The following is a 23,841-nucleotide window of genomic DNA, read 5'->3' as shown; positions in this document are numbered from 1 at the left end:
TTTTAAGGTTAAAATAGTCTTTGTAGCTAAAACCACTAGAATTTCAGTGATGGTTTCTTTTATTCCTTTTTTTTCTCGAGTTGACACTTTTTGGTCCTGTGATTTAACTTCAACCAGAGTCGGCCATTCATTTAACCACTGAGCCACCACTGAGTACTGTGAATACATCACGAAACACTTAGCATTTAAAATGATCTTATTAATACAGGTTTGTGTTCCTATCAGTGGGTCAGGGATTTGCCTTGTCTTAATATGGTACAGTACATAAATACTTCTTGACCAACTGAAAATAATTCTCTGGATGGCTTTTCATCCCCTACCTAAATACATCCTCAGTTTAATTCTTACAAGCTTTTCACTGTTCATCCCAGTTATAAACAACATCCATAAACCCAGAGCAGAAATACATCTGTTAAGTAATTCCTGAGATTACAGAAGAACAGAAAGTGGATTTTTATACAGTAGTGTGCAAAAACAAATGACCATTATACACGGTTTCAGTGGAAACTATCTTATATATTTAATTGTGTGTGTGTGGTGTGTGAAAGACACAGAAATAAAGAGATAGAAAACAAGAGTTTAATGGGAAGCTTAAATGTCAAAGACACATGCTCAATAATGCAAACGCTTCATCCTTCTAAATCTCATAATGCGATAGGAACGATAACGAAATCCAGGATACTCTCTGCCAGGGTCGTTATGCAGGTTCAAATACTGTATGTCAATAATAAAATCTGTCTATGAAACAGTCTATAAACTCTCTGATCTCTTAAATACCATGAGTGTTTAACACCACAGGACTACCTTGATCAGACAGGAAATACTTCAGAGTCGTAACAGTTACTCGACTTTTTGCTTTGTAAGATTCTCTACTTATTACTTTCCTTATTAATAGTCCTTTCATACATAAAGTTTTATGTGCAATCTTACAGGAAGCACTGCTCTCTGAGTTTTTGCTTTTTTTCACAGTTTTATTAATAATTCTAATGTCTCATCATCTTGCAGTATGATGTAAATATTTAATGAAGCTAATGATTTGCATCTACATGATTTTTTATTTTTTTCTATTCTGCTGCTGCCACCTAATTGGCTGAGCTGCATAACTGAGTATTTCTTAATAAGTTGTAATAAAATAGAATAAAATATAAAGCTATGAAGATAATAAATCAATACAAATGTAATGTAAATAAGAAAAACCCAAAGACGGCCACAAACCTTTTTATCTCTCAGATACCATGAGGGTTTAAAACCACAGTTGGTTTCTGTATTTCTGATTGTTCCGAAGGGGAAGCAAGTCGATAATTAATGTTTTATTTATTTATTTATTTATTTATTTATTTATTTATTTATTTACTTGTTTTTTTTGTTTGTGTGTTTTATTATCTCCAGACAATTCAAATTAAAATATAAGCAAGAAAAGCACTCTTACAAACTTAAAAATTTGTTTTGTTATTGAACAAACCTGCTGACATTCTTGTTGACATGTTAAATAATTATTCAGTGCCAATATTTCAACATCAGCATGTCAAGTCACACATGTAGCTCAAATCGGTTTTTCAGGTTTAAATAGCCACAGCAAAGAAAAATAACCTCCACAACAACAAAACTTAAACCAATCCCTATTTTATTTACATGATCTAATAAGTACAAGGTAAGCTTAAGGTAGTATGAGTATAAGGTAGCTGATTTAAAGGTGTGATTTGTGTTACATTTATCAAAACGCAAGTGTGAAATCATTCTAACTCATTCTAATCTTTTCAAAAATTTTAGCTAACTTTGGATTAGCTATAATTGTCAGCCGTTCCATCCTCATATCAAAATTTGGTCCAGACGATCAGAAAACATTTGATGGTTGATGTTTAAATCCTGGCAGCAGCAACCCTGAGTTTTATGTACTAAATGTTCTGGCTTAGTATTTGTTTTTTCGAGCCAACAATGTACTTAGATTGGATTCACATGCCAAAAAGAGACTGTTTCCAGTTGCAGCTGTGAATGGTTGTTTTTTTGTTTGTTTTGCTTTTTAAGGGCATTTAATTAAATATCATTAATATTTTGAGATGTGCTGTGAGATTATAACGTTTGAAACTTCATAGCTTCATAGATAAGGATCAAAAAGAATTTTATTATTTCCATCACTACATTTTTGTTTAAAGGTAATTAAGCTTTAAAAATATATCCTATTGTTCCTAGTGCCTTTTTTTTTTCGATCTTCATTGATTATTAATTTATACATCACTATTGTACTGTAGACAGAGAACTCTGTACATAGATTTACTGATTATTAATAGTCAGATGTGCCTGGAGATACGACACTTCAGAGTATGAAGAAGTGGCTGAAGCGAAGTCCTCCATTGCCTGATGCATAAATAATTGACTGTGAAAGCTAAGATTAATGATCTGAGAGAAAATCTGGGATTAGAGATAATGATTAGCAGTTTTCCTTCCATTAAATCTTTGGTTAAATGGAGGCGGGTTTAGGTTTATGCGCTCTCTCTCTCTCTCTCTCTCTCTCTCTCTCTCTCTCTCTCTCTCTCTCTCTCTGTCATTGTACTATGTAATATAATTCATAGTTCATCCCATGTAACATATTAATACTAGTTACTGTGCACTAGTGACCCTACAATCTATGACTTGTAATATATTACATATATATATACATACATTACTACATTTACAAAACTAATGGTAATTTTTTGATGCAGTCTCCTGTAATATAGTCTCTAGAGCCCATTCACAACATTAAGTGAAGAAGAAGTCTTTATCAAAATGTATATTTCCATAATTTTATATTTTTATATAATGGATGATTTACCAAAATCATACCTTTAGTTCAGTAAGATAATTAGGAAAAATTCATAATAGATACCTCACTGTATATAATTGTAACTGTATTTTATTATGGTTACAGTTGTTTATAAGGCAACTTAGAATGAAGATTATACGGATCAGAACTACCTGTGGGTTCAATGGTTTGAATATACACCTTATAACCATTAGAATCAAGTATTTAGACCGACCACAGCATAGCATCTATAGAAACAATAAATGTATTGTGCTACAGTTGTACACTTCTGCCCAGCCAAAAGTATAAATACTTCATAAACATAGGCAGCTGTTAACTTAGCCGTTAACAATAAGCATAAAAAACTGAGTATATTATTAATATGGTCTAGACAAGCAAAAAAGTCTTCCCCGTGCCGAAGAAACCATCTGTGTCCTGCCTCAATGACTACAGTCACGTTGCACTCACTCCTATCATTATGAAGTGCTTCGAGAGGCTAGTTATGTGGCACATAAAGACCCTGCTGCCTGCAACACTAGATCCACTTCAGTTTGCATATCACCCAAACTGCTCCACCGACAACGCCATCTCCACCACACTCCACCTGGCCCTCACTCACCTGGAAAACAAAGATTCATACGTATGAATGCTGTTAAGCATTCAACAATATCATTCCTCAGCACCTGATTGGGGCCCCTCAGGGCTGGGTACTCAGTCCCCTGCTGTTCACCCTGCTGAACCACGACTGTGTAGTAATGCACAGCTCGAACCACATCGTTAAGTTTGCTGATGACATGACCGTGGTGGGTCTCATCAGCAAGAACGATGAGTCAGCATACAGAGAGGAGGTGCAGAGGTTAACGAATTGCTGTAAAGCCAACAACCTGTCTCTGAATGTAGACAAAACAAAAAAGATGGTTGTTGACTTCAGGAAGACATTGAAATTGACTGCTCCCTGCTGAACATCAACTCCCCCGTAGAGATCGTGGAGAGCACCAAATTCCTTGGTGTTCACCTGACGAAGAACCTCACCTGGTCCTTCAACACCAGCTTCGTAACAAGGAAAGCTGAGCAGCGTCTCTACTTTCTAAGAAAGCTGAAGAGGGCACACCTTCCACCACACATCCTCACAACCTTCTACAGAGGAACCATCGAAAACATCCTGAGCAGCTCCATCACTGCCTGGCTTGGGAACTTCTCCATTTTGGATCACAAGACACTACAGCAAATAGTGAAGATGGCTGAGAGGATCATTGGGGTCTCTCTTTTTTCCATCATGGACATTTACACCACACACTGTATTTGAAAGCCACCAGCATTGTGGCTGACCACGCACACCCCTCACACACACTTCACCCTCCTGCCATCTAGAAAGAGGTACAGAAACATTTAAAAATTTTTAAAGAGGTTTTTTTTCCATATTTTTTCAACAAGAGTATTTATTTTTTTATATGTATATGGACAATCCCTTTTGCACAAGCTTCTGTACATGTTTCTTTTTGCACACAACTTTCATACTGTATATGGACAGTCCTTTTCGCACAGCCAACCTTCCTGTCTCATGTTGTCTCGTGTTTTTTTTTCTTCACTTTTTTTTTGCATCCCTACAATGAATCAGAAGACTGAAGCTGCATTTAGGTACGGTATCTTTCACGTCAGTGTTGTACACCTGTACAGTGTAGACATTTAAAATTGGCCCCACAATGGTGAATGTGTAACAAGAGTCGACAAGCCTCGCATTGTTTCCATTGTAGCTGAGCGATACAGGATGATTGACACCTCTGTCAGCTAAATAATGTGACCTTGATGTCTTAATGAACATTAATGAACATGATTAAAGGTGGCAATATAGCATAAATATTTATTATTATTATTATTATTATTATTATTATAATTTTTAAACCAAACACAATTTAAATCTCGATCTTAATGTTTTCTTACGTTACCGTGATAGAACTGTATGTTCAATTCATCTGACATTTGGCTTGGAGTCGCTCTCTTATTTCTTCTCCAAATATGAATCTCCTGCCAGCACACCCAGATCATTGCTGCTTATTACATCAGCATCAGCATGTGAGTGTACCGTATTCATCTATAACTGGTCTCCAGTGTGAATCTACAAACTGATATTATGCTATTTACACTGCGGGTTTGTGCTTATGTGGCTACAGTGCAGATGAAAAAATAATCATATCCATATCTGTATTTGGGTTTGGGTTTGGCACTCTCACCACTAAGGCCCGGGTTCGATCCCCGGTCAGGGAACCAACCCCATCCACTCTTAGTGCCAGTCCCAAGCCCGGATAAATGGGGAGGGTTGCGTTAGAAAGGGCATCCGGCATAAAAACATGTGCCAAATCAAACATGCGGATGATCCGCTGTGACGACCCCTAATGGGAGAAGCCGAAATAAAGATTTTAGTCTTTTCTAACAAATTTTGCCAGTTCTGTTTCCCAAAACTGAACCAGACTGTTTAAAAACTTCCTGCTTTTCTGATATGTTTCTCATATTGCAAGTGTTACAGTCTCAGTGGAAACATCTAGAGTCCATGTGAACCAATCACATGACTAATAATGCATTTCATTTATTTTATCATCTGTTACACTATGGTAATATTACTATACAGTATGTACTATATGACCTGGTTATCATAAGATACAACAGTAAAGCGTTGACAGTATCATGGTTTATAAAAATGCAGCTACGTTTGTGACAAATTATTGTTTCGAAATGGTGTATTATGGTGAAATATGAACCATATCTCAAGTTTCTTTTTTAATGTCTAATATTGATTTGACAAAGGTTTGTCAAACTTTTGTGCTAATGCAAAAGAATATGGAACTATCTCAAAATAAAACAGAGATTTACAGAAGCCTTTGGTTTTCCTATTTGAAATTATTTTCCAATTCTCTAAATGATTTATTCATTCTGCTTAAGAAACATCTTTATATTGGAAACACTGAGAACAACCTCCAACCATTCTGCTAAGACTTTCTAATTCTACACCTCAAGTTCTACAACAGTGAAAATTGCCATGCTACTGAAATTCTGAAGAATTGTAGTATTGATTCATTCATCTTCAGTAATCGCTTGACCCTGAAAATGGTATGATGGATTTGGAGCCTATCAAAATGAAAACTGAGAGCAAGTACTCTGAATTGGGAGCCAGTCAATTGTACATATTACAATTGCAATATGGCATGTTGATCATGTTTGCAAAAGAGAAAATTCCCTAATGTTTACAAGTCACCAATTTCAGAATAAGGCATACATTTCCTTGTTGTTATTATCATTATTGCAGCATTCAACAGAATGTTAGAAAGAACTCAGTCCCAACTCAATATGTTTGTTATATATTTTTCATAAATAAGCTCTACCTGTGCATCTGAGAATAACAAGGATCTCCCCAAAGATTTCCCCTTCCTGCGGTAGGAAAGAAAATCACAAAGTTTGTGCCACAGGTAAGAAGCCATGAGACACATGCTGCTTAGGAGCCACATTTCTCTTCCTTTTACGAAGTTCTCCACACTCATATTTCAGATCTCCTGCAACCTTCTGTTAAAGTGAAATTCTGACAAGTCTCAAGGTATCAAAGTCTCAGAGAAGAAGGTGTACGATGAATGACTGAACGTGGTAACATGAGTCTGCCTACTTAAAAATACAATAGTGGCCTTGAAGCAATTCCAACACCTGCCTTCAGTCGTGTGGAACAGATCCGAACTCTTACTCCCACTTTACAAAGGACAAGCGTTCCTGTCTCTTGTGATTAGCGAGTGGCAGGTGTTAGAGTCCGAATGTTAGTACTCTCTCCCTCTCACTTCCTCCCTCTCTCTCTCTTTTTCTCTCCACAACTTCTATGAATCTTTTCTCTGCTGAGGCAGGGGTAAGGGCAACAACTGCTATTGAGGAGAACATTGTCACAGTATGTTCAGTATTCTTTATGTCAGAATGCTTCATGTCCCTCAATTTTTTTTTCTTTTAGAATTTAACAAATTGGATTGCATTAATTGTTTAATTCACTGCTGATTGCACTGCATTTAACTGGTCAAATGACTTAAAATTAATTTCATTTGACTATAGAAACATACGTTTTTATAAAACCAGTTTCAATAGAAATATCCTAAATAGATTTCACAAAAAGTACATATATTCTATACTTGTCCATACCATAAACTATACAACTAACATGTTTTAAAATACTTAAAAAAGAAAAATAGACATACGTATTTTTGCAAATGCTAATGTGGTACTTCTCGATAGTTGTACTCTCCTGAAAATTTTCCTTTTACACCCATTAACACATTTCTTGGATCATCGAGTATAAACGGTATCTGATAGATTATTTGGGAAGGAATTTATCTGGTTTAATTTGGTGACTTGGTGAAATGAATGCACCGATTCACAAATAAAGTAATAAATCAAATAAAGAAAAATAGACTGATAGTGTAAATCATACACTCCTTTTTACATGTGAAGGATAGTGTAAAGCATAATTTAGTCAACAGATAGAAAAGAAACCTTGATTTACTTCACCAGGAAGTGAACACAATATCTTATATAAGCACACAAAACGACATGTATGGTTTCTTATGTGTGCGAGAGCCAGGAAATTATACACCAGTGGTGCATTGAAAAAGCCGTGCAAAGACAGGAAACTAAAAACGGTGCGCAATGAGAAGAAAGAATATTGATCATGTCAACAAATAGATTCAAACTAAAGTTACAAGTCTGTTTTGAAAATGTAAGAAGTAGAAAGTACAGATATTTGTGTCAAAATTTAATGGATAAAAGTAAAAAGTTGTCCGAAAAATAAATAGTAAAGTAAATTACTGGTACCAGGAGTATTTGTACTTCATTATTTTCCATATCAGTCTACTGAGTAGTTCAATAGTTTTGCATTAATTTAGGGGGGTTTTTTTCTTTCTTTCGGCTTCTCCCATTAGGGGTCGCCACAGCGGATCATCCGTATTCGTGTTCAGCCAACATTAAATGGAGCTTTGCTATAATATGATTTTCAGCCTCCAAGGGGAAGTGGAAGCTCAGTAATTAATGCTCTGGGTAACTGATCAGAAGGTAGAGCGTTCAAGCCCTGGTACCACCAAGCTACCGTTCTTGGGGCCCTTGTACAAGGTCCTTTAATCTCTGTGCTCCAGGGGCGCTGTATCATGGTTGACCCTGCGCTCTGTCCCCAGCTTCCTAACATTGCTGGGATATGCAAAGAAAGAATTTCACTATGCTGTGAAGTACATATGACAAATATAAAGCACAAATTCTTCTTCTTGTTTTTCTTCTTTAATAAGTGCTTACTTATCCTTTCAATGCATTTTAAAGTCCACCTTCAACTTTTTTTTTAGAAGTTGATGGGAAATTTATTGAGAACATGTCAAACTCCACAAACAAGAGCTCAGGATTGAACCTCGAATCCTCTAGCTAGGATTCACTTTACATCCATGCATTACACCCTGGTTTCCTTTTACAGTATTTTAGCAGATGCTGTAATAGAGAGCAACTTCTTACGAATTTGCCAACCTGTCACCGGACACAATCAAGAAAGAGACAGTTGTGGAAATGTTAGTAAGTCGCTGGTCTAGAGGAGGAAACCAGAGAATCATGAACCCCTGAAGCATGGAAAGAACATGCAAACGTCACACACATGTCAGATGTAGAAATCAAACCTCTAACCCTAAAGGTGTAAAGTAAATGTGCCCACCGTTAAGCCACAAAGACCCCCAACCCTGAAGACAGCTGAAAATTCCAGTTTGAACCAAAATGGGGAAAATTAAACTTCAATCTGTAATAGTTCCATTTTTTAAGTTGTTAATTCTGAATTTACATTTGTCTTTAAACTTATTATGTCCTAAAATACAGGATGTGGACCATAATCTACCGAATCTGAATCTAAACTAGCTAGACCGTTGTATTACATATTTTAAACATTCAAGCTTTTGTGCAAAAAAAAAAACAACAATTATATTAAATTTATTTGGTATTTCTTCTTCTCCCATTAGAGGTCACCACAGCGGATCATCCGTCTCCATACCCCTCTGTCCTCTACATCTGCTTTTTTTACCCCAACCACCTGCATATCTTCCCTCACCAAATCCATAAACCTCCTCCTTGGTCTTCCTCTTTTCCTCCTTCCTGGTGGCTCCATCCTCAGCATTCTCCTACTGATATACCCCATGTTCCTCCTCTGCACATGTCCAAACCATCTCAATCACACCTCCCTCACCTTGTCTCCAAAACGTCCTACATGCACTGTCCCTCTAATAAACTCATTTATAATCCTGTCCATCCTCATTACTCCCAACGAAAACCTCAACATCTTCAGCTCTGTATTTAATGGTTTTAAAAGACTCAGGTGTATTTTACAGATAAGAAACTAGAGCTTGTGCTACAATCCTAGCAGCTACATAACACCTCACAACGGACTCGACTGATTCATAATCATGTATTATTGACTCTATATCTGTGTACACAAAATATTTCAGTTATTATATAGTATTTCAGTGCTAATTAATCACATGACGAATAGCAATAGCATGACAAAGAAATATATAGCAAAAAAAATAAATACCTTACCCCAAAGTATACAGTATGTGTTTCTAAAGATTCTCAAACATCCAGGTGCAGTTATCTGGAAGTTGATTAATGACAACTAGACTTCTATCTGGTCTATCAGTCTGAAAAAGCTGCTTGGATGAGTAGAGAACCCAAATAGAATTCCAGATAGAATTCCAGATAGAATTCCAAATAAAATTCCAGATAGAATTCCAGCTGACATTACTCACTTCAAGATAGACCCGAAAGGGATTATGAGACACCAAATACAGTGAAGTCAGATGGATCTACTCAGTGTTTGTGTGTGTGTGTGTGTGTGTGTGTGTGTGTGTGTGTGTGTGTGTGTGTGTGTGTGTGTGTGTGTGTGTGTGTGTGAGACAGAGAGACCTACTTGTTGGAAATGTCCCTGTATCTCAGTGAGTTTGAGCTCCCAGAAGCAGCGCATGGTTTCTACTCTCTCCAGGTGAAGGAAGACTCCTCCCTTTAGTCTGACCTGCTTGTTTGGAGGTAACAGTTCTGGAGCTTTGGTCTTCACCACTGGAGCTACCTGAAACCCCAGACTCTCACCACAATACTTCTTATCTGAGCTACAGAGACAAAGAGGAGAGAAATAAATGTGATTGTTAGATCAAAAACACAGTTCAAAGTGAATGTGTGTAATTTTATATATATGTACTACGAAACATCAGGACAGATGTTGGAAAATGTGCTGGAAAACAACTATTCATTTTCAACCAGTAAATAGATATGATAAAACAAAAATGTTTTTACGTGGAAATAAATTAACAAAGACTGTAAAAATAAGAAGGCCACGAACTAAAACAAGAATTAAAAAAAATGAATAAAATCCCAGTGCAATTACATAATTTGACCAACAGATGCTGTGTCGTATTTGTCGTATAAGCGTTCGGATAAAGAAAAATAACGACGTCGCAAATGCAGTGACATGGTTTGACCAGCAGGTGGCTGGTCGATTTATGCCGTGTTTGTCGTTTGGGCATTGAATAGTAGTAGAAGAAGCTTCAATGAAAACGGGGTGCAATTACACAATTTGACCAGTAGGTGTATAATGTTTGGCGTGTTGCAAATGCAGTGGCGCAATTTGACCAGGAGATGGCAGCATTATACTTCGTTTGTAGGCATTTATTACAAAATTAGAAGAGTTTTGACCAGCAGAAAATAAGTAGGTAAAGTTTAAATTAAAATGTAATGCAGTTACACAAATTGAACAGCAGATGACGCGTTGACATTAATTGATTTTGAATATTAATAAAGTCGTGTTTTGGGCTTTGTTCCCCTTTGACCAAATCGGAAAATATAAATGTGTGCACTAGGTGGCAGTAAACAAACTTTCTGTGATGGGCTGCTGTTTAAACAGAGGAATAAGAACACCCTATGTAGTGTGCACTACATGTTCAGTATGGAGTTGTTTGGGACTGAAGCTGTAGTTGGGTAATCCCTGACGTCACATATTTTGGAGGGAGTTGGTAATAAACAATAAAGATGGCGGATGAGGTAAAGTGTCCTGTGTGTGCTGGGGATTTTAACTGCAGTGAAATTAACTCCCACTTGGATATATGTCTGGATCAGAGCCGGAAAAGCGAGGACGAGCTTCAATCGAGTGCCGTGCCTCCGGCTAAAAAGTCCCGTGTTAGCAGCGAGGCAAACAGCAGCCCTGGAGCGGTGGGATTTGGGACACGTGGGGCGGAAGTGAAACCAACGCGATCTGCAGGTGGCGTATTTTCAATGTTCAACAACAGCAAGTCGTTTTTATCGTTCAAACAGTCAGCTAACGAAGGGATGACACGCGCCACGTGGTCGCCTAGCAACGCCCAGGACAGCGCGACACATCCGGGTTCAGGTTCAGGTTCAGGAACCCAGATGCAGAGTGATGAACCCGAGACACTGAACCAGAAGCTCCTGAACTCAGACAAACCTCTGGCGGAGAAAATGAGGCCCAATACCCTGGAGGAGTATTTTGGGCAGAATAAAGTATTGGGAGAACATACACTGCTCAGAGGTCTGCTGGAGTCACAGGAAATCCCTTCTCTGATCCTGTGGGGGCCTCCAGGATGTGGAAAGGTCTCAATCACACACACAGATACAGATGTTGATAAATGTGTACATGTACATTACAGCACAGTGACATTATCCCAATGTTGAGAAGGTTTGGGGTCTTTCTCAAGGGCCTGACAGTTGCAGCTGGGTGGTGCCGGGGCTTGAACCCTCAACCCTCTGTCCCAGATCCTTAACTGAAGAGCTTCCACTTTCTAACTAATCTACATGTGGGACTGTGGCATTAGTTAGGAATAAAATATGCAAGGAGGTTGATGTAGAAAAATACTCAATGGCAGGGTCATGTGATGAAGCAAAAGGGGAAGCTCAGAGTTTAAGATGTTCGACTTTTGATCAGAAGGTTGTGAAACCAGTACCACCAAGCTGGACCCTTGAGCAAAGCCGTTACCCCTCGACTGCTCAGGTGTGTAACGAGGTCTGGATAAGGGCTTCTGCCAAATGCCGTAATGTAAGCAGAAGATCCCAAAGTACAATTTTAGCTTCTCGTGTTTTATATATATATATTTTTTCAGAATAGTATTCCGATTCACAATTAAAATTGTAATTTTTTATGTCTAACTAGTCAACTTAAAGCATAACTACAACAAGACTGAAGTAACATTCTCTTGATTAACATGTCGAAAAAACATCTGGATGAGGAAATGTAAGTGGTCAACATGGTGTAAATAAATATTAAACAAAGTGTCTAGTTAAAAATCTTTGCAGAAGATTTGAACGAAATAGTTTCGCCGGGCTTTCGGCATATTTTGCATTCGATAAATCGTAACCGTTTCCAAACCACAGTAGAAACGTTACTACCCTTTTTTTGGCATGAGGTCGTCCTGAGGTGAAGAGCCATGATGTAAGACCCTGTTTCTACATTACTGTCCTTCATAGAATGCTCTAATACACAAGCGGTTAATCAGATGGGTTTGACGATTGGGGTGCACATACTTTTGGCCAAATAGTGTAAAGTAAAAAAAAAATAAAAAGGTTGGCTACTGTAACAAAATGTAAAAATGTTGGTAGTTTCAGGGTGTTTACGTGTTTTTTAGGGGTTTGAATTATTTTATTTAAGTGATTCAAACTGACTTACTGTCAGTTCAAAGATCTCCAAAACCCACTTTAACCAAAGGTGTCAGATTTATCAGAGCTGTTTTTACCTTCCAGCACTAACAAAAGATTTTTCATCAAATCAAACTCTTCTTTGTGTCATCAATCCAATTGTTCCTTATTTACCGGATTCTCTAGTAAATTCTTTAGAATTATATTAGACTCAAGATAATCACCTGAAATTGGCTGGAAGTTTGACACAATATGACATGAATTTAAATAGTGAAAGAATTACAGCACAGCAATAAACGGTTGAACTAAAACTAAGGTTACGAAGTCTATCCAAAGTTTTTTCAGGGATTTTTATCAATTTTACGGAGTAATACCGTAAAAGTGCTTCCCCAAAAAATGTCTTGGATTTCAGGACAACAACTGGCAACCAAACTGTTTAGTTTTGATTAAAGTTTTTTTTTCTCTCTCTCTCTCTCTTGTTTTTTTCTTAAAAATGAATCGTAATATACAGTACTATAGATGCTTTAAAGCTCTCTTTAGGATTCTTAACAATATTAGACTGGAAACCTTTGAAAGAGGACAAAAATAAAGACAAGACAAAATAAATAGGACGGCTCCCGTTCCTTCCTTACACCATGTTGTGTGTAATTTTCACATTTTCCTATTAGTGTGTTTCGGATTCATTTCTCTCTCAGACGGCTATTTATTTATTTTTGTGTCTGTTTGAAAGACGACTCTGGCCCACATCATTGCTAGTGGCAGTAAAAAAAAAGGCACGGCACGCTTCGTGATCCTCTCGGCCACCAGCACGTCGACCGGCGAGGTGCGAGAGGTGATCAAACAGGCGCAGAACGAGCTCCGACTCTGCAAGAGGAAAACCATCCTGTTCATCGACGAGATACACCGCTTTAATAAATCCCAGCAGGTCAGTTACGGCTGAAGGTTGGAGTATTTATTTGCTGTAGTTACAGTTTATAACCAGATGAATTAGTGCATGTAATGTTACAATCATCTCATCTTCCAATACCTTCGACGGTTGAGCTTCATAACAGCGGCGTTGAGGATCATTACCCATCATTGGAAGGAACATCTTTTCACCAGTCCACGCACATGAGGGATTTGCAAGATTTCTAATCAGGGAGTCTTAAGGTTAGTCAATAGAGTAGCCCAAGAGCCCAGAACCGTTTACAAAGAGCTCCAGAAATATTTGAATTTGAATCACTCCAATGGCCTCTGACATGATCAGGCAGAAAGCATGTTGAAGTTCTTCAACTTCAACAACCTTTTTCTGTAACTTTCAGTCGTCTGGAGCGAGCGTGCAGTGAAAAAAGGCCCTGCTGCCTCCAAGTCTTTTTGTACCTCTTTCCAGTTGGCCCATGGCTCCTGTGCATGGCCGGTCACTGGTGTAGTGATAATGCAGATACACATGCAGATAATAGCCCCAGTGGTGCTTACAGGAACATTTAGAGGTTTTTGAAATCCACTGGTCAATCAGTCTCATTGTTATGTAGCACAGCATCTTGTTGCCAAGGTATTGGAAGAGATGAGATGTTTGAATACTTGCATTTAGAAGTGGTTTAGTCTTTTTCTAACCCATTTATTTCTAATTTGCACAGGAAGGAGGTACCGTAATACCACTAGGTGGAATTAGATACTGCTTTGTTTGGGTGTGCTGCTTTTTCCTTAGCGTTTTAAAATCCTTTTTTTTTTCCTGTTGCATTCAACTTTTCATTTTTTCTATTTAATATTATACTAAATATAAATTAAATACTTTTTTTAATCGATTACGTTCACATCCCATGTAAAAATAATCATTTAGCAGGGAACAGAAATATAATGATTTTAAAAGATTGTGTTTTTAACATAAAACTCTATAAAAAAAAAATTAAAAAAAAGGCTAAAAATCAACAAAACATCAGTGAGAATCCAGTTTATGGTCTACAAGAGATCCTAATTCCTAGTTTATAGAAAGAGTTCAGATAGTTGGAAAAGAACAGATGAATCAGTTAGACAGCATGGCATCTGGAATGCAGTGCCTCTACAGGGAGCCCGAGGTACTGCACTCTATACGAATCAGCTGTTATGCCGAGCATCCCGACCGACTGTCATCAGAGTCATCACTACCGAGAAAAAACACTGAAGGATTTGTTCCGCTTGGTTTGGACTCATGGGCCACATTAAAAAAAAAAAAGCAAACAGGGCTTATGGTATAGCCTCGATTATTTTAGATCTGAGGAAGACCGAAGTAGTTCAGATCAAAGCCTCGTTGTTCAGAGAAGATTACATCAAAAGATTTATTGGGGTTAATACAGGGATTAAATACAAGCCATTGTTGTATAGCAACGTTCTGCATTTTTACGATGTGCATGCGGTTGTGTGTCGTCCTGGGAAATCTCTTTCCTTTCTTGGACATTCCTGTTCTGAGTTATGGTTCCCTTGAACATACATCTCGACCACAAGTGACTAAAATAAATTCAGGTTCAAGTGAACAGGGGAGTAGATGCTATTTAAAGATTTGTTCCAAATGTATCTGATTACAAACTGAATCGATTAGGTCTGTTTTTCCAAAAAATAAAAAAACACACATCCAACAACTTGCTCAAATTAAAAAATTATGAAAAAGTACCTTCCATTCATGGCCGCACTGTAGATGCTTAGAACTTTCTTCTCTTCCCCTCCCATCTTCTTTGCCCTCTTCCTCTCCTCTAGGACACGTTTCTGCCTCACGTAGAGTGCGGGACGATTACGCTGATTGGAGCCACCACAGAGAATCCGTCGTTTCAGGTGAACAGCGCTCTGCTGAGCCGCTGTAGGGTTCTGGTCCTGGAGAAGCTGAGCGTGGCGGCAATGAGCTCGATATTGCGCCGGGCAGTGGATTCGCTCGGTCTGGCCGTGTTACAGGATGAGCGTTCAGGACCGGACTGCACTGCAGCGTAAGTGTGTGTTTGTGTTTCCCCTTTGAAATGCGGGGTTCTAGCACTCTAGAAAAATATCTCCCTGCTCCCTGATTGGCTGAGAGGGTGTTCTACGGCCTCCCATCATTCCTCGTTCGGGTGTTTATTGGCTTAAGCTGGAAGCTCCAAATCTCTCTCTCTATGGCTTTCCAGTGTTGGTAGCCTGTGTGTGGGTATGTTTGTGTGTTGGATAAGAAGAGACAGTTGGCAGGTGAGTAGAAGAGAGTGTCAGGTTTTTAGAAGGATGCCAGCTCCATGGAGTCTCCACAGTAAACATGATGCTGTGTGGAGTTGCCAATGAGTTTCTTCCTTTCAACACCAAGTCTCCATGTGATCAGTTAAATACAGTAAAATAATACGTTTGTGGGTCAAACACAGGACGCTGGATATTTACATTTAATCATAAAATAATACGACTTTTTACAGCATTCACTGAAATGTTATCTACGAATAAACATTAAAAAATTTCCGATACTTGAATATTTTAAATAATAATTGCAAAAATGCAAGATGTATTTATATTTAAAAATCCAGTGAATATTATGCATATCATGCATGCAAACATAAAATGGCATTTTCTAATAATGCTAAAATAAAAGAAAATAAAAAAATTACAAGAAATTTTTTTTTATTTTTTGCAGGTTTTTTCTTTTATCTAAGACACATGTTTATTTGGCTCAGGACAAAAAAGCTCATAAAAGTATGATTTATCTCGCTTTAACGGCAATGTTTCTCAGAAAACCAGCTCTGGCATTTGCTCAAAAAGAACAACCGGTCCAGAAGATACATTTTATTCCCAGTACTTGGTACACTGCGATCTTTATTAAATCCAAGTCACCAGTGGGTGTTCAGCGATCTAACTATGTAAGACTACCATATGTTGGAGTAGTTCAGTCTTCCCATGTACAGTTATAATTCTGCTGAATTTTATAGGTTATTGTAGTCAAAACTAAACCAAAAAAAAAAGTATTGGAGATATTAGGCTTCTTGATACCTTCAGCTGTCTCCTCACAGCCGAGCCTATAATCCTGGGCTGATTTATGATACCCCGTCAGTTGTAAGAGTGCTCCGTGTACAGAGGGTATGAGGACCGTGCCCAGATTGTTGACCTTGTTTTCATACAAGTCATCTCCTTTACACTTAAACACCCAGTTCTTCTAAGGGTTGTAAATTTTGCAAGGTGTCGGGTGGAATGTTCTCTCAGGAAGATCTAGTGCTCCAGCTCTTTGCTGTTTTGTTCATCATGCTGGAGAAAACTTTGGAATGAATTGGTTATGATAAATTGTTGACCGAAATAGCGAGTCAGAATTCCCGATGCTGAAGACGATCTTGATGGTGCCACCCACACTTGACCCTGTGTTCTGCAGGGTAGTGTGTCTTTTCCCCCTGTCAGAAAGATAAACATTATATATATATATATAATATTAGAGTAGTCAGTGTGCAGCTTGTGTAGCAGTACAGATTTACTGTCCTCCAAAAATAACTCAACATACAGCCATTATTGTTAAAATAACTGCCAACAAAAGTAAATACACCCTCAGTGATAACAGCTGTATGTCGTGTAACCGTGCAAAGTCACACATCCTGTTCGTCATGTTCATGTTTGTTTATCTGCTTGACAGAACCATTCATATGTGTGTATCTTGTTCTGTATTATTTGAAGACTATAATCACACTCTTGATATCACCCAAATGAGGATGGGTTCCCCTTTTGAGTCTGGTTCCCCTCAAGTTTTCTTCCTCATAATATCTAAGGGAGTTTTTCCTTGCCACAGACGCCACGGCTGCTCATCAGAGATAAAGACACATCATTTACCTTAACTCTGTCTGTTGTGAAAAGCGCAATAGAAATAAACTTGACTTGTATTAGAGCAGTTCAAATTTGGTGCTTTGAGTACAATTCTCTCATACTGACCACTGGATGTTCACGTTGAATCCTCCTGCTGTGCGTCAGGTGCAGAAGTCGAGGCATGAGTGCTGCAGGTTGCAGAAACGGAAGGTTTGCTTGTCAGTGTTTTGACCGTTCGCCGCACACTGCAACAAGTTGGTTTGGCCGTCCCAGAAGGAAGCCTCTTCTGAAGCTGGCTCGTAAGAAAGCCTGCAAATAACCTGAGCATGAATTACTGGAACCATGTCCTCTGGTCTGATTAGACTCGGATACATTTGTTTGGCTCAAAAGGTGTTCAGCATGTGTGGCGATGCCCTGGTGAGGAGAACTAAGAAAATTGTGTTTTCCTACAATAAAGCATGGTGGTGGTAGCATCATGATCTGGGGTTGCATGAGAACATGAACATGATGCCCTCCTTTCAGAAACTGGGCCAAACTGCATTTTTCCCAACATAATAACGATGACAACTGCCTTGCTGAAGAAGGTGAAGGTGATTAAGTGGCCAAGTATGTCTCCAGACCTGTACATTATTGATCACCTGTAGGGCTCCTCAAGCAGAAGGTGGAGAAGCGCCATGTGTCGAACATCCAGCAGCTCCGTGATTTCATTATAGAGGAGTAAAAGAGGATCCCAGCAACAATTTGTCCAGCTCTGGTGAATTTTTTGAGATTTTGTGAGATGTACATCTAAACATCTTCTAGCAATGTAACTTTTGGACTTTTGGCCTCTTGCTGAAGTTTCACAAGGGACAGAAAAATAACTACAGAATTTAAATAATTTACTAATTGTTTTTTTTTTTTTTATTTAAAGTGTGTACAACAAAAATGAATTAGATGAGTAAGTTTTCCTCTCCATTTCCATCATACGGATTTAAAATACAGAGCAGTGTTTGTGTTGGGATTTATTGTGTAATGGTTCAGCCAATAATCGGATTCCCACTAACTTCCTAAATTCCCAAAAACTGAGATTTTCCATGTTATGAGTCTTGTTCATTGGCAGCTGATTCAGGAACAACATCAGTCTTTCTGTATCTTTCTTTCTCATTCTTTATTTCTTTTCCATTACTTTATGTATATTCATGTTTTTGAAGTACTTGTTGCCTTTTGATTCGGTTTGTTCGTTTCTCTCGTTTTTGTGTTTTAATTCCGTATCTCATTTTTTTTTTCTTATTTTGTATTTCAGTCCTTTCTTTTTCTTTTCATTTACTAATCTTTCCATTTTTCTGTTGTCCCTCTTTTTTTCCGCTCTCATTCATTTATTATGCTCTATCTGTTTTTTATTTTTTTATTCCAACTTTCCATCCATCCATCCATCCAGTACAATCCCTGTTTTTAAATGCGTTCTTTTTTTATTAGTTTATTGTTGTTTTCTTCATTTTTCCTTCAGTTCTATTTTGTCATTGTCTCTCTCTCTCTCTCTCGCTCTCTCTCTCGCTCTCTCTCTCGCTCTCTCTCGCGCGCTCTCTCTCTCTCTCTCCCTTTCTTTCTCTCTCTCAGCAATAACATTATCCTGCTGAGTCATGCCAGGATATCCAGCACAACTCCCCATCTCAATTTCTGAGGAAAATTCCACAGAGTAATCCGAGTTACTTTTAGATGTGCCCCCTATAGTCTGGTTGCCAGGGACACCCACAGTAGTTCAGGAAGCCATAACACGATCCATCACTGTCGAGACTAAACCAGGCTGTAGGTTCAACCTCCTACATGGGCTTTTTGAGTGATCTGTAGATCGATGGAAAGTATTTTCAGCAAAGATGATGATGATGAGTGGTGGAAAATGGCGTCCCTACCTACTTATCCACTCACAGCTTTTATTACATTTTATATGGCTGTTAGATACCTTCATGAAAGTGCACCAGTCGCCCTCGTACGTCTTGGAAGAATGACATGTAGCACCGTTTTTAGCTTTGCTCTAATCCTGGATATAAATGCGTCTATAAATCAAAGGTGGTTTTATAAGGTCATAGACATCCTGCTGCGTGCACAACTGCTTTCTCCTTAAACTGTCACTCAAAAGTACAGAACACGTGATCAGAAAGGGGTTTCACGCCTGCAGAGTTTGTCCCTAAAACCTATACGCTGAGGATGTGCGTTATGGAGTTTTAAATTTTATGTGACAGTTTTTATAACAATCAGCATTGGAACATATTTTTATCTCCACCCACAAATACCAGTTTCTTCAACACATTGGTGCTGAAATCAGTGGCAGGTTACTGTTACTCCAGTGTGCAAATCCCTATATTTTCCCAAATCTAATGGAAAGAGTGGAATTTATGATGACAGTAAACAGGGAATAAATCTGGAATGGGAAGTTCAACATGCACATAAAGCTGTATTTTTCTTTTTTCGTTCTTTGTTCCTTTCTTTTTTCTGATTTTCTTTTCTGTCTTTGTGCCTTAATGTTTTTTTTTTTTCCTATTCTATTTCTTCATTCTTTTCTTTCTTTCTGTCCTTTGTGTTTATTTATTTACTTCTATCATTATTTTATGACATAATATTTATTTTTAAGTTTGCTTAGCATTTTAATTGTTTATTTATTCATTTACGTTTCTTTCTTTCTATCTCTTGCATCTCTCTCTCTCTCTCTCGTTGCTTTTTTTTATCTCTTTCTATCTCTTTCATTCCATCTCTCTCACTTTTTTCTCTCTGTCTTTCATTCCCTCTCTCGCTTTCTCTCTTTTTTTCTCTCTCTTGTTCTCTCTCTCTTTTGTTTTTTTACTCTTTTTCCCTTTCACTCACTTATTCTCTCTTTCTCTCTTTTATTCTCTTTAGCTTTCTCTCTCTCTCATTTTTTATTTTCTCTCTCTTTTGCTTTTTTTTCTATTTCTCTTTCATTCCCTCTCTTTTGCTCTCTCTCACATTTTTTCTCTCATTCGCTCTCCTCTCCTTCTCTCTGTTCCTTTTTCATTTACTTTCTTTCTCATTTGCTTTTTTCTCCATTTCTTTTTCATTCCCTCTTTTTTGCTCTCTCTCTCTCTCTCTCTCTCTCTCTCTCTCTCTCTCTCTCTCTCTCTCTCTCTCTCTCTCTCTCTCTCTCTCTCTCTCTCTCTAATCACTGTCTGTGATCTGTGTGTTCTGTGTGCAGGGGTCAGGTGTGTATCGAGCAGAAGGCCCTGGACACTATTGCTCACCTGTGTGACGGAGACGCTCGAGCAGCTCTCAATGGTCTGCAGCTGGCCGTGCAGGCGTGTGTGAACAAAACCCTCAACACACAATCACACGCTCCTCATAGCACCGTGGTCCAGGAGCAGCATGTCAAAGAGGGTTTACAGAGATCACACATACTCTACGACAAAGCAGGCGAGTATGGAGCTTGATTCCTTATACCTTAACACGTGATGTAAATTTCTGAATACCATCAAATAGCATCCTAAATTTTACACATTCACATGTTTAAATGTCCAAATAAATTAAAATACATTTTTAAAAAGAACGTGCATTAAATTTCCTTTCTTTTACAAATAAACTTTATTCGATTGTTGCTTATTTTATTACCCGACTCCCAGTTCATCAATTAATGGGGTTAAAGCAGCTGTGTCAGGACAACTGTGTGTAAACAATTCAACTAAAACGACTAGTGAATTTTTCACTTTTGCTCGATACATTCATCTCTTTAATCTAAATTAAACTCTGTACATTTTATTTTACAAGACAGATTTAAGTGACACAAAATGCTAAATACATATATATAATATGAACACTATTAAAATATGACACCGATGTTCCAAGCCTGCTGTGCCTTGAGTCTGCTATTTGGCACCAGTTTTTAATGTGTCAGCAGCTTGTTGGGGTTTGAACACCAGATGTCCAAATGTACACCTGGGTTTTATCACAGGAAGGGATCACATGACTTTAATTATTTTTCTCTCATTTGTTTGAATGATATGTTAGAAACACTAAAAAGAGCTCTTTTTATAGCATCCAAACAATATCAGACTCACTGATAATGAAGAAGTGGGCATTTTAGCCAACTTTTTTTTTTATATTTTCATTCAATTTAAATGTCAGATGCTGACATTTAATGATGTTTTTGTATTCAAATTTTTTTTCTGGATCAAAGACGTGTATTTTTTTTTTTTTGTAATTTATTACAAATTAATATTATTTGTAAGATATGGTAGTTAGCATTGTAGTAAAACAATTACAGCAAAAAAAAATTATTAATTAATTAATAAAAATTTTTTTTTTTATCTCAGCAGAGTTTTAGACTGATTGTCTCCGTCTCGCCAAATACCGTAAATGTAAATATTGAAAATGTTTAGATACAGTATTAAACATGTCTAGCTATTTTTTTATTTCATTTAGTTTAATCCGAAGCAGAAATTAATTTAATAAAACAGGAAACTTTGTTCTTCTTCAAAATATTTTGGTTTAAAACACTTCAATCGATCTTGAATCAGGAAACCAGTTTCGTGAATCAAATTATGACCTGAGTGAATTGTTACACGCCGAACAGCTACATATGGAATTCCAAAAAAAACTGGCGTTTTCCACCTTGTCCATTTTCTCAGAAATAGTGTAGGAATCTCGGGTTCCTGTGTGAGACATAAGACTGTACATTCCCTGGTTAGTTATCTTACTCAATTGTACTGATACAGGCTAATTCTAAAAGATACAGGATACAGGTTACAGGTTAGATACAGGCTAATTAATTGTTAAAGATACAGGCTTATTCTTAAAGATTTCCAACATGGATTTAGCTCCAGCACTGCTGACAATGCAAGAAAATGAGTAAAGGGAAAGTACAAAAAAAGAGTAAATAAATAAAAAAAATGAAAAAGACGAGTAAATTACATTTACGCGAGTGGAGACATTTTTCGGGTTGAAATATTAAAATAATAAAATGAACACATTTTATTCAAATGAATGTAATATTGAAGAAAATTCAATTCTGCTCATTTGATATCAAAACAGTAATACATAGAAGGAAAAGTATTGAAAAATAAAAATACAATTGTTTATCTGACTTAAAGGTGAGGAGCACTACAACTGCATCTCAGCTCTGCACAAGTCAATGAGGGGCTCAGATGAAAACGCTGCCCTCTACTGGCTGGGCCGGATGTTAGAGGGAGGTGAGGACCCACTGTACGTGGCCCGTAGGCTGGTGCGCTTTGCTAGCGAGGATGTCGGTTAGTTAGTCATGTGTTTTATGTTTTTGCTCTTTTTTTTTTTTTTTTGGCTTATTTGATAATGACCATAATAACTAGTTTAAGCGACCTTCCTAAACCTGTGTAGAATAACGTCTAGTGTGCGTCTTGTTTTAAGGTTTGGCCGATCCTAATGCTCTCCCTCAGGCAGTGTCTTCCTTCCAGGCCTGCCACTTCATCGGCATGCCTGAGTGCGAGGTAAACATCACTCCTCTATAAATACTGGATGTTTATATTGAGATTTTTATAACTGATTATATTTTGTGTAAATATTTATCTGTTTGTTTGTCTAGGTGATCCTAGCGCAGTGTGTGCTGTACTTGTCCAGGGCTCCTAAGTCTATCGAAGTGTATACCGCTTATAATAACGTTAAAGCCTGTCTGAGGAACCACGAAGGCCCTTTACCCCCTGTGCCGCTTCACCTCCGCAACGCTCCCACCAAACTAATGAAGGATTTAGGCTATGCTAAAGGCTACAAATACAATCCAGCGTTCAAAGGCCCAGTGGACCAAGAATACCTACCTGAGGAACTCCGTGGAATCAACTTTTTTTCCTGGAAGCCATCTGACTCATGAACTCTGTTTCACCACTGTTTCTGGAAGAGTCGGCTGCTTCATTTACACTCTCGCTGCTGTAATTATCAAATTTACAATATGCACTTAAATGCCACGTGTTGTCTTTGTTCGTGACCTTGAATTTGTCACTTGTCACTGATCATATAAAAAAAATTTTTTTTGTAATTAGCGTGCTGTAAAGCTAATATAAAGACTTGAATCAAAACCTTTTTTATATTGTGCCATGTTAATTTTTTCATTAAAATCTCCCCATCAAAAAAACTGATTGAACGGTTGGAAGAACACACACACACACACACACACACACACACACACACACACACAACTAGTTCTCAGTAACATTTTATAACAAACACAAACAGCTCCATATAAAGCCACATCTTATTAACATGAATGATGAAGGAAATATAACATACAGTTGGGAAAATAATTATTTGATCCCCTGCTGATTTAGTAAATTTACCCTCTAGAAGTCTAGAACTTTATTTTAACAGAAAGAGAAAGGATATAATGAAGTCCAGAAGAAAATTAAACCTTATATAGAAGTTAACTTGTATTTGCTCGTGTGAAATAAGTATTTAATCCCCAACCTACCAGCAAGAATTCTCTCTCCCACACACTCAAATTAGTCCTGAACCTTTAAGAAAGAACTCCTAATATCCACCACCATGGGCAGACCAAAGAGCTGTCAAAGGACGTCAGGGACAAGATTGTAGACCTGCAAAAGGCTGGAATGGGCGACAAGACCATCAGCAGGAAGCTTGGTAAAAACGAGACCGCTGTTGGTGCGATAATTCAAAAATGGAAGAAATAC

At 37.7% G+C, this 23,841-nt stretch overlaps 2 protein-coding genes across 3 annotated transcripts; one reads left to right on the top strand and one right to left on the bottom strand.

Moving 5' to 3' along the window:
• Nucleotides 1–2,607: 2,607 nt before the first annotated feature.
• On the bottom strand, nucleotides 2,608–15,222 carry LOC310726902 (uncharacterized protein). The gene is made up of 3 exons (XM_083542960.1): nucleotides 15,090–15,222; nucleotides 9,735–9,930; nucleotides 2,608–3,401 (listed from the first exon to the last, which is right to left on the bottom strand). Exons 1-3 carry the CDS (start codon nucleotides 15,143–15,145, stop codon nucleotides 3,318–3,320), a joined length of 336 nt encoding a protein of 111 aa, XP_083399086.1. The 5' UTR covers nucleotides 15,146–15,222; the 3' UTR covers nucleotides 2,608–3,317.
• Nucleotides 10,716–23,232, top strand: wrnip1 (WRN helicase interacting protein 1). 2 transcript variants are annotated; one of them, XM_083542767.1, is made up of 7 exons: nucleotides 10,716–11,425; nucleotides 13,194–13,388; nucleotides 15,173–15,396; nucleotides 20,391–20,605; nucleotides 22,279–22,377; nucleotides 22,571–22,650; nucleotides 22,746–23,232. In XM_083542767.1, exons 1-7 carry the CDS (start codon nucleotides 10,847–10,849, stop codon nucleotides 23,025–23,027), a joined length of 1,674 nt encoding a protein of 557 aa, XP_083398893.1. In that variant the 5' UTR covers nucleotides 10,716–10,846; the 3' UTR covers nucleotides 23,028–23,232. The 2 variants fall into 2 exon arrangements, with proteins under 2 accessions (XP_083398893.1, XP_083398892.1); XM_083542766.1 differs by having other exon boundaries at nucleotides 10,721–11,425; nucleotides 22,279–22,434.
• The last annotated feature ends 609 nt before the right edge of the window (nucleotides 23,233–23,841 follow it).

The sequence above is a fragment of the Silurus aristotelis genome (assembly GCF_946808225.1).
Source record: "Silurus aristotelis genome assembly, chromosome: 5".
Lineage (NCBI taxonomy): Eukaryota > Metazoa > Chordata > Actinopteri > Siluriformes > Siluridae > Silurus > Silurus aristotelis.
The sequence above is the reverse complement of the archived record's forward strand: the minus strand, read 5'-3'. Positions and strand labels throughout refer to the sequence as shown.

Excerpts from the sequence above, each read along its gene's own strand:
- wrnip1 (XM_083542766.1), top strand. The coding sequence starts at position 10,847 with ATGGCGGATGAGGTAAAGTGTCCTGTGTGTGCTGGGGATTTTAACTGC. Across the intron at positions 11,426-13,193 it reads GGCCTCCAGGATGTGGAAAG|ACGACTCTGGCCCACATCAT; the intron begins GTCTCAATCACA and ends TCTGTTTGAAAG. Across the intron at positions 22,651-22,745 it reads TCGGCATGCCTGAGTGCGAG|GTGATCCTAGCGCAGTGTGT; the intron begins GTAAACATCACT and ends TTGTTTGTCTAG.
- LOC310726902 (XM_083542960.1), bottom strand. The coding sequence starts at position 15,145 with ATGGGAGGGGAAGAGAAGAAAGTTCTAAGCATCTACAGTGCGGCCATG. Across the intron at positions 9,931-15,089 it reads AGTGCGGCCATGAATGGAAG|CTCAGATAAGAAGTATTGTG; the intron begins GTACTTTTTCAT and ends TTGTCTCTGTAG. Across the intron at positions 3,402-9,734 it reads TACAGGGACATTTCCAACAA|GTGAGTGAGGGCCAGGTGGA; the intron begins GTAGGTCTCTCT and ends TTTGTTTTCCAG.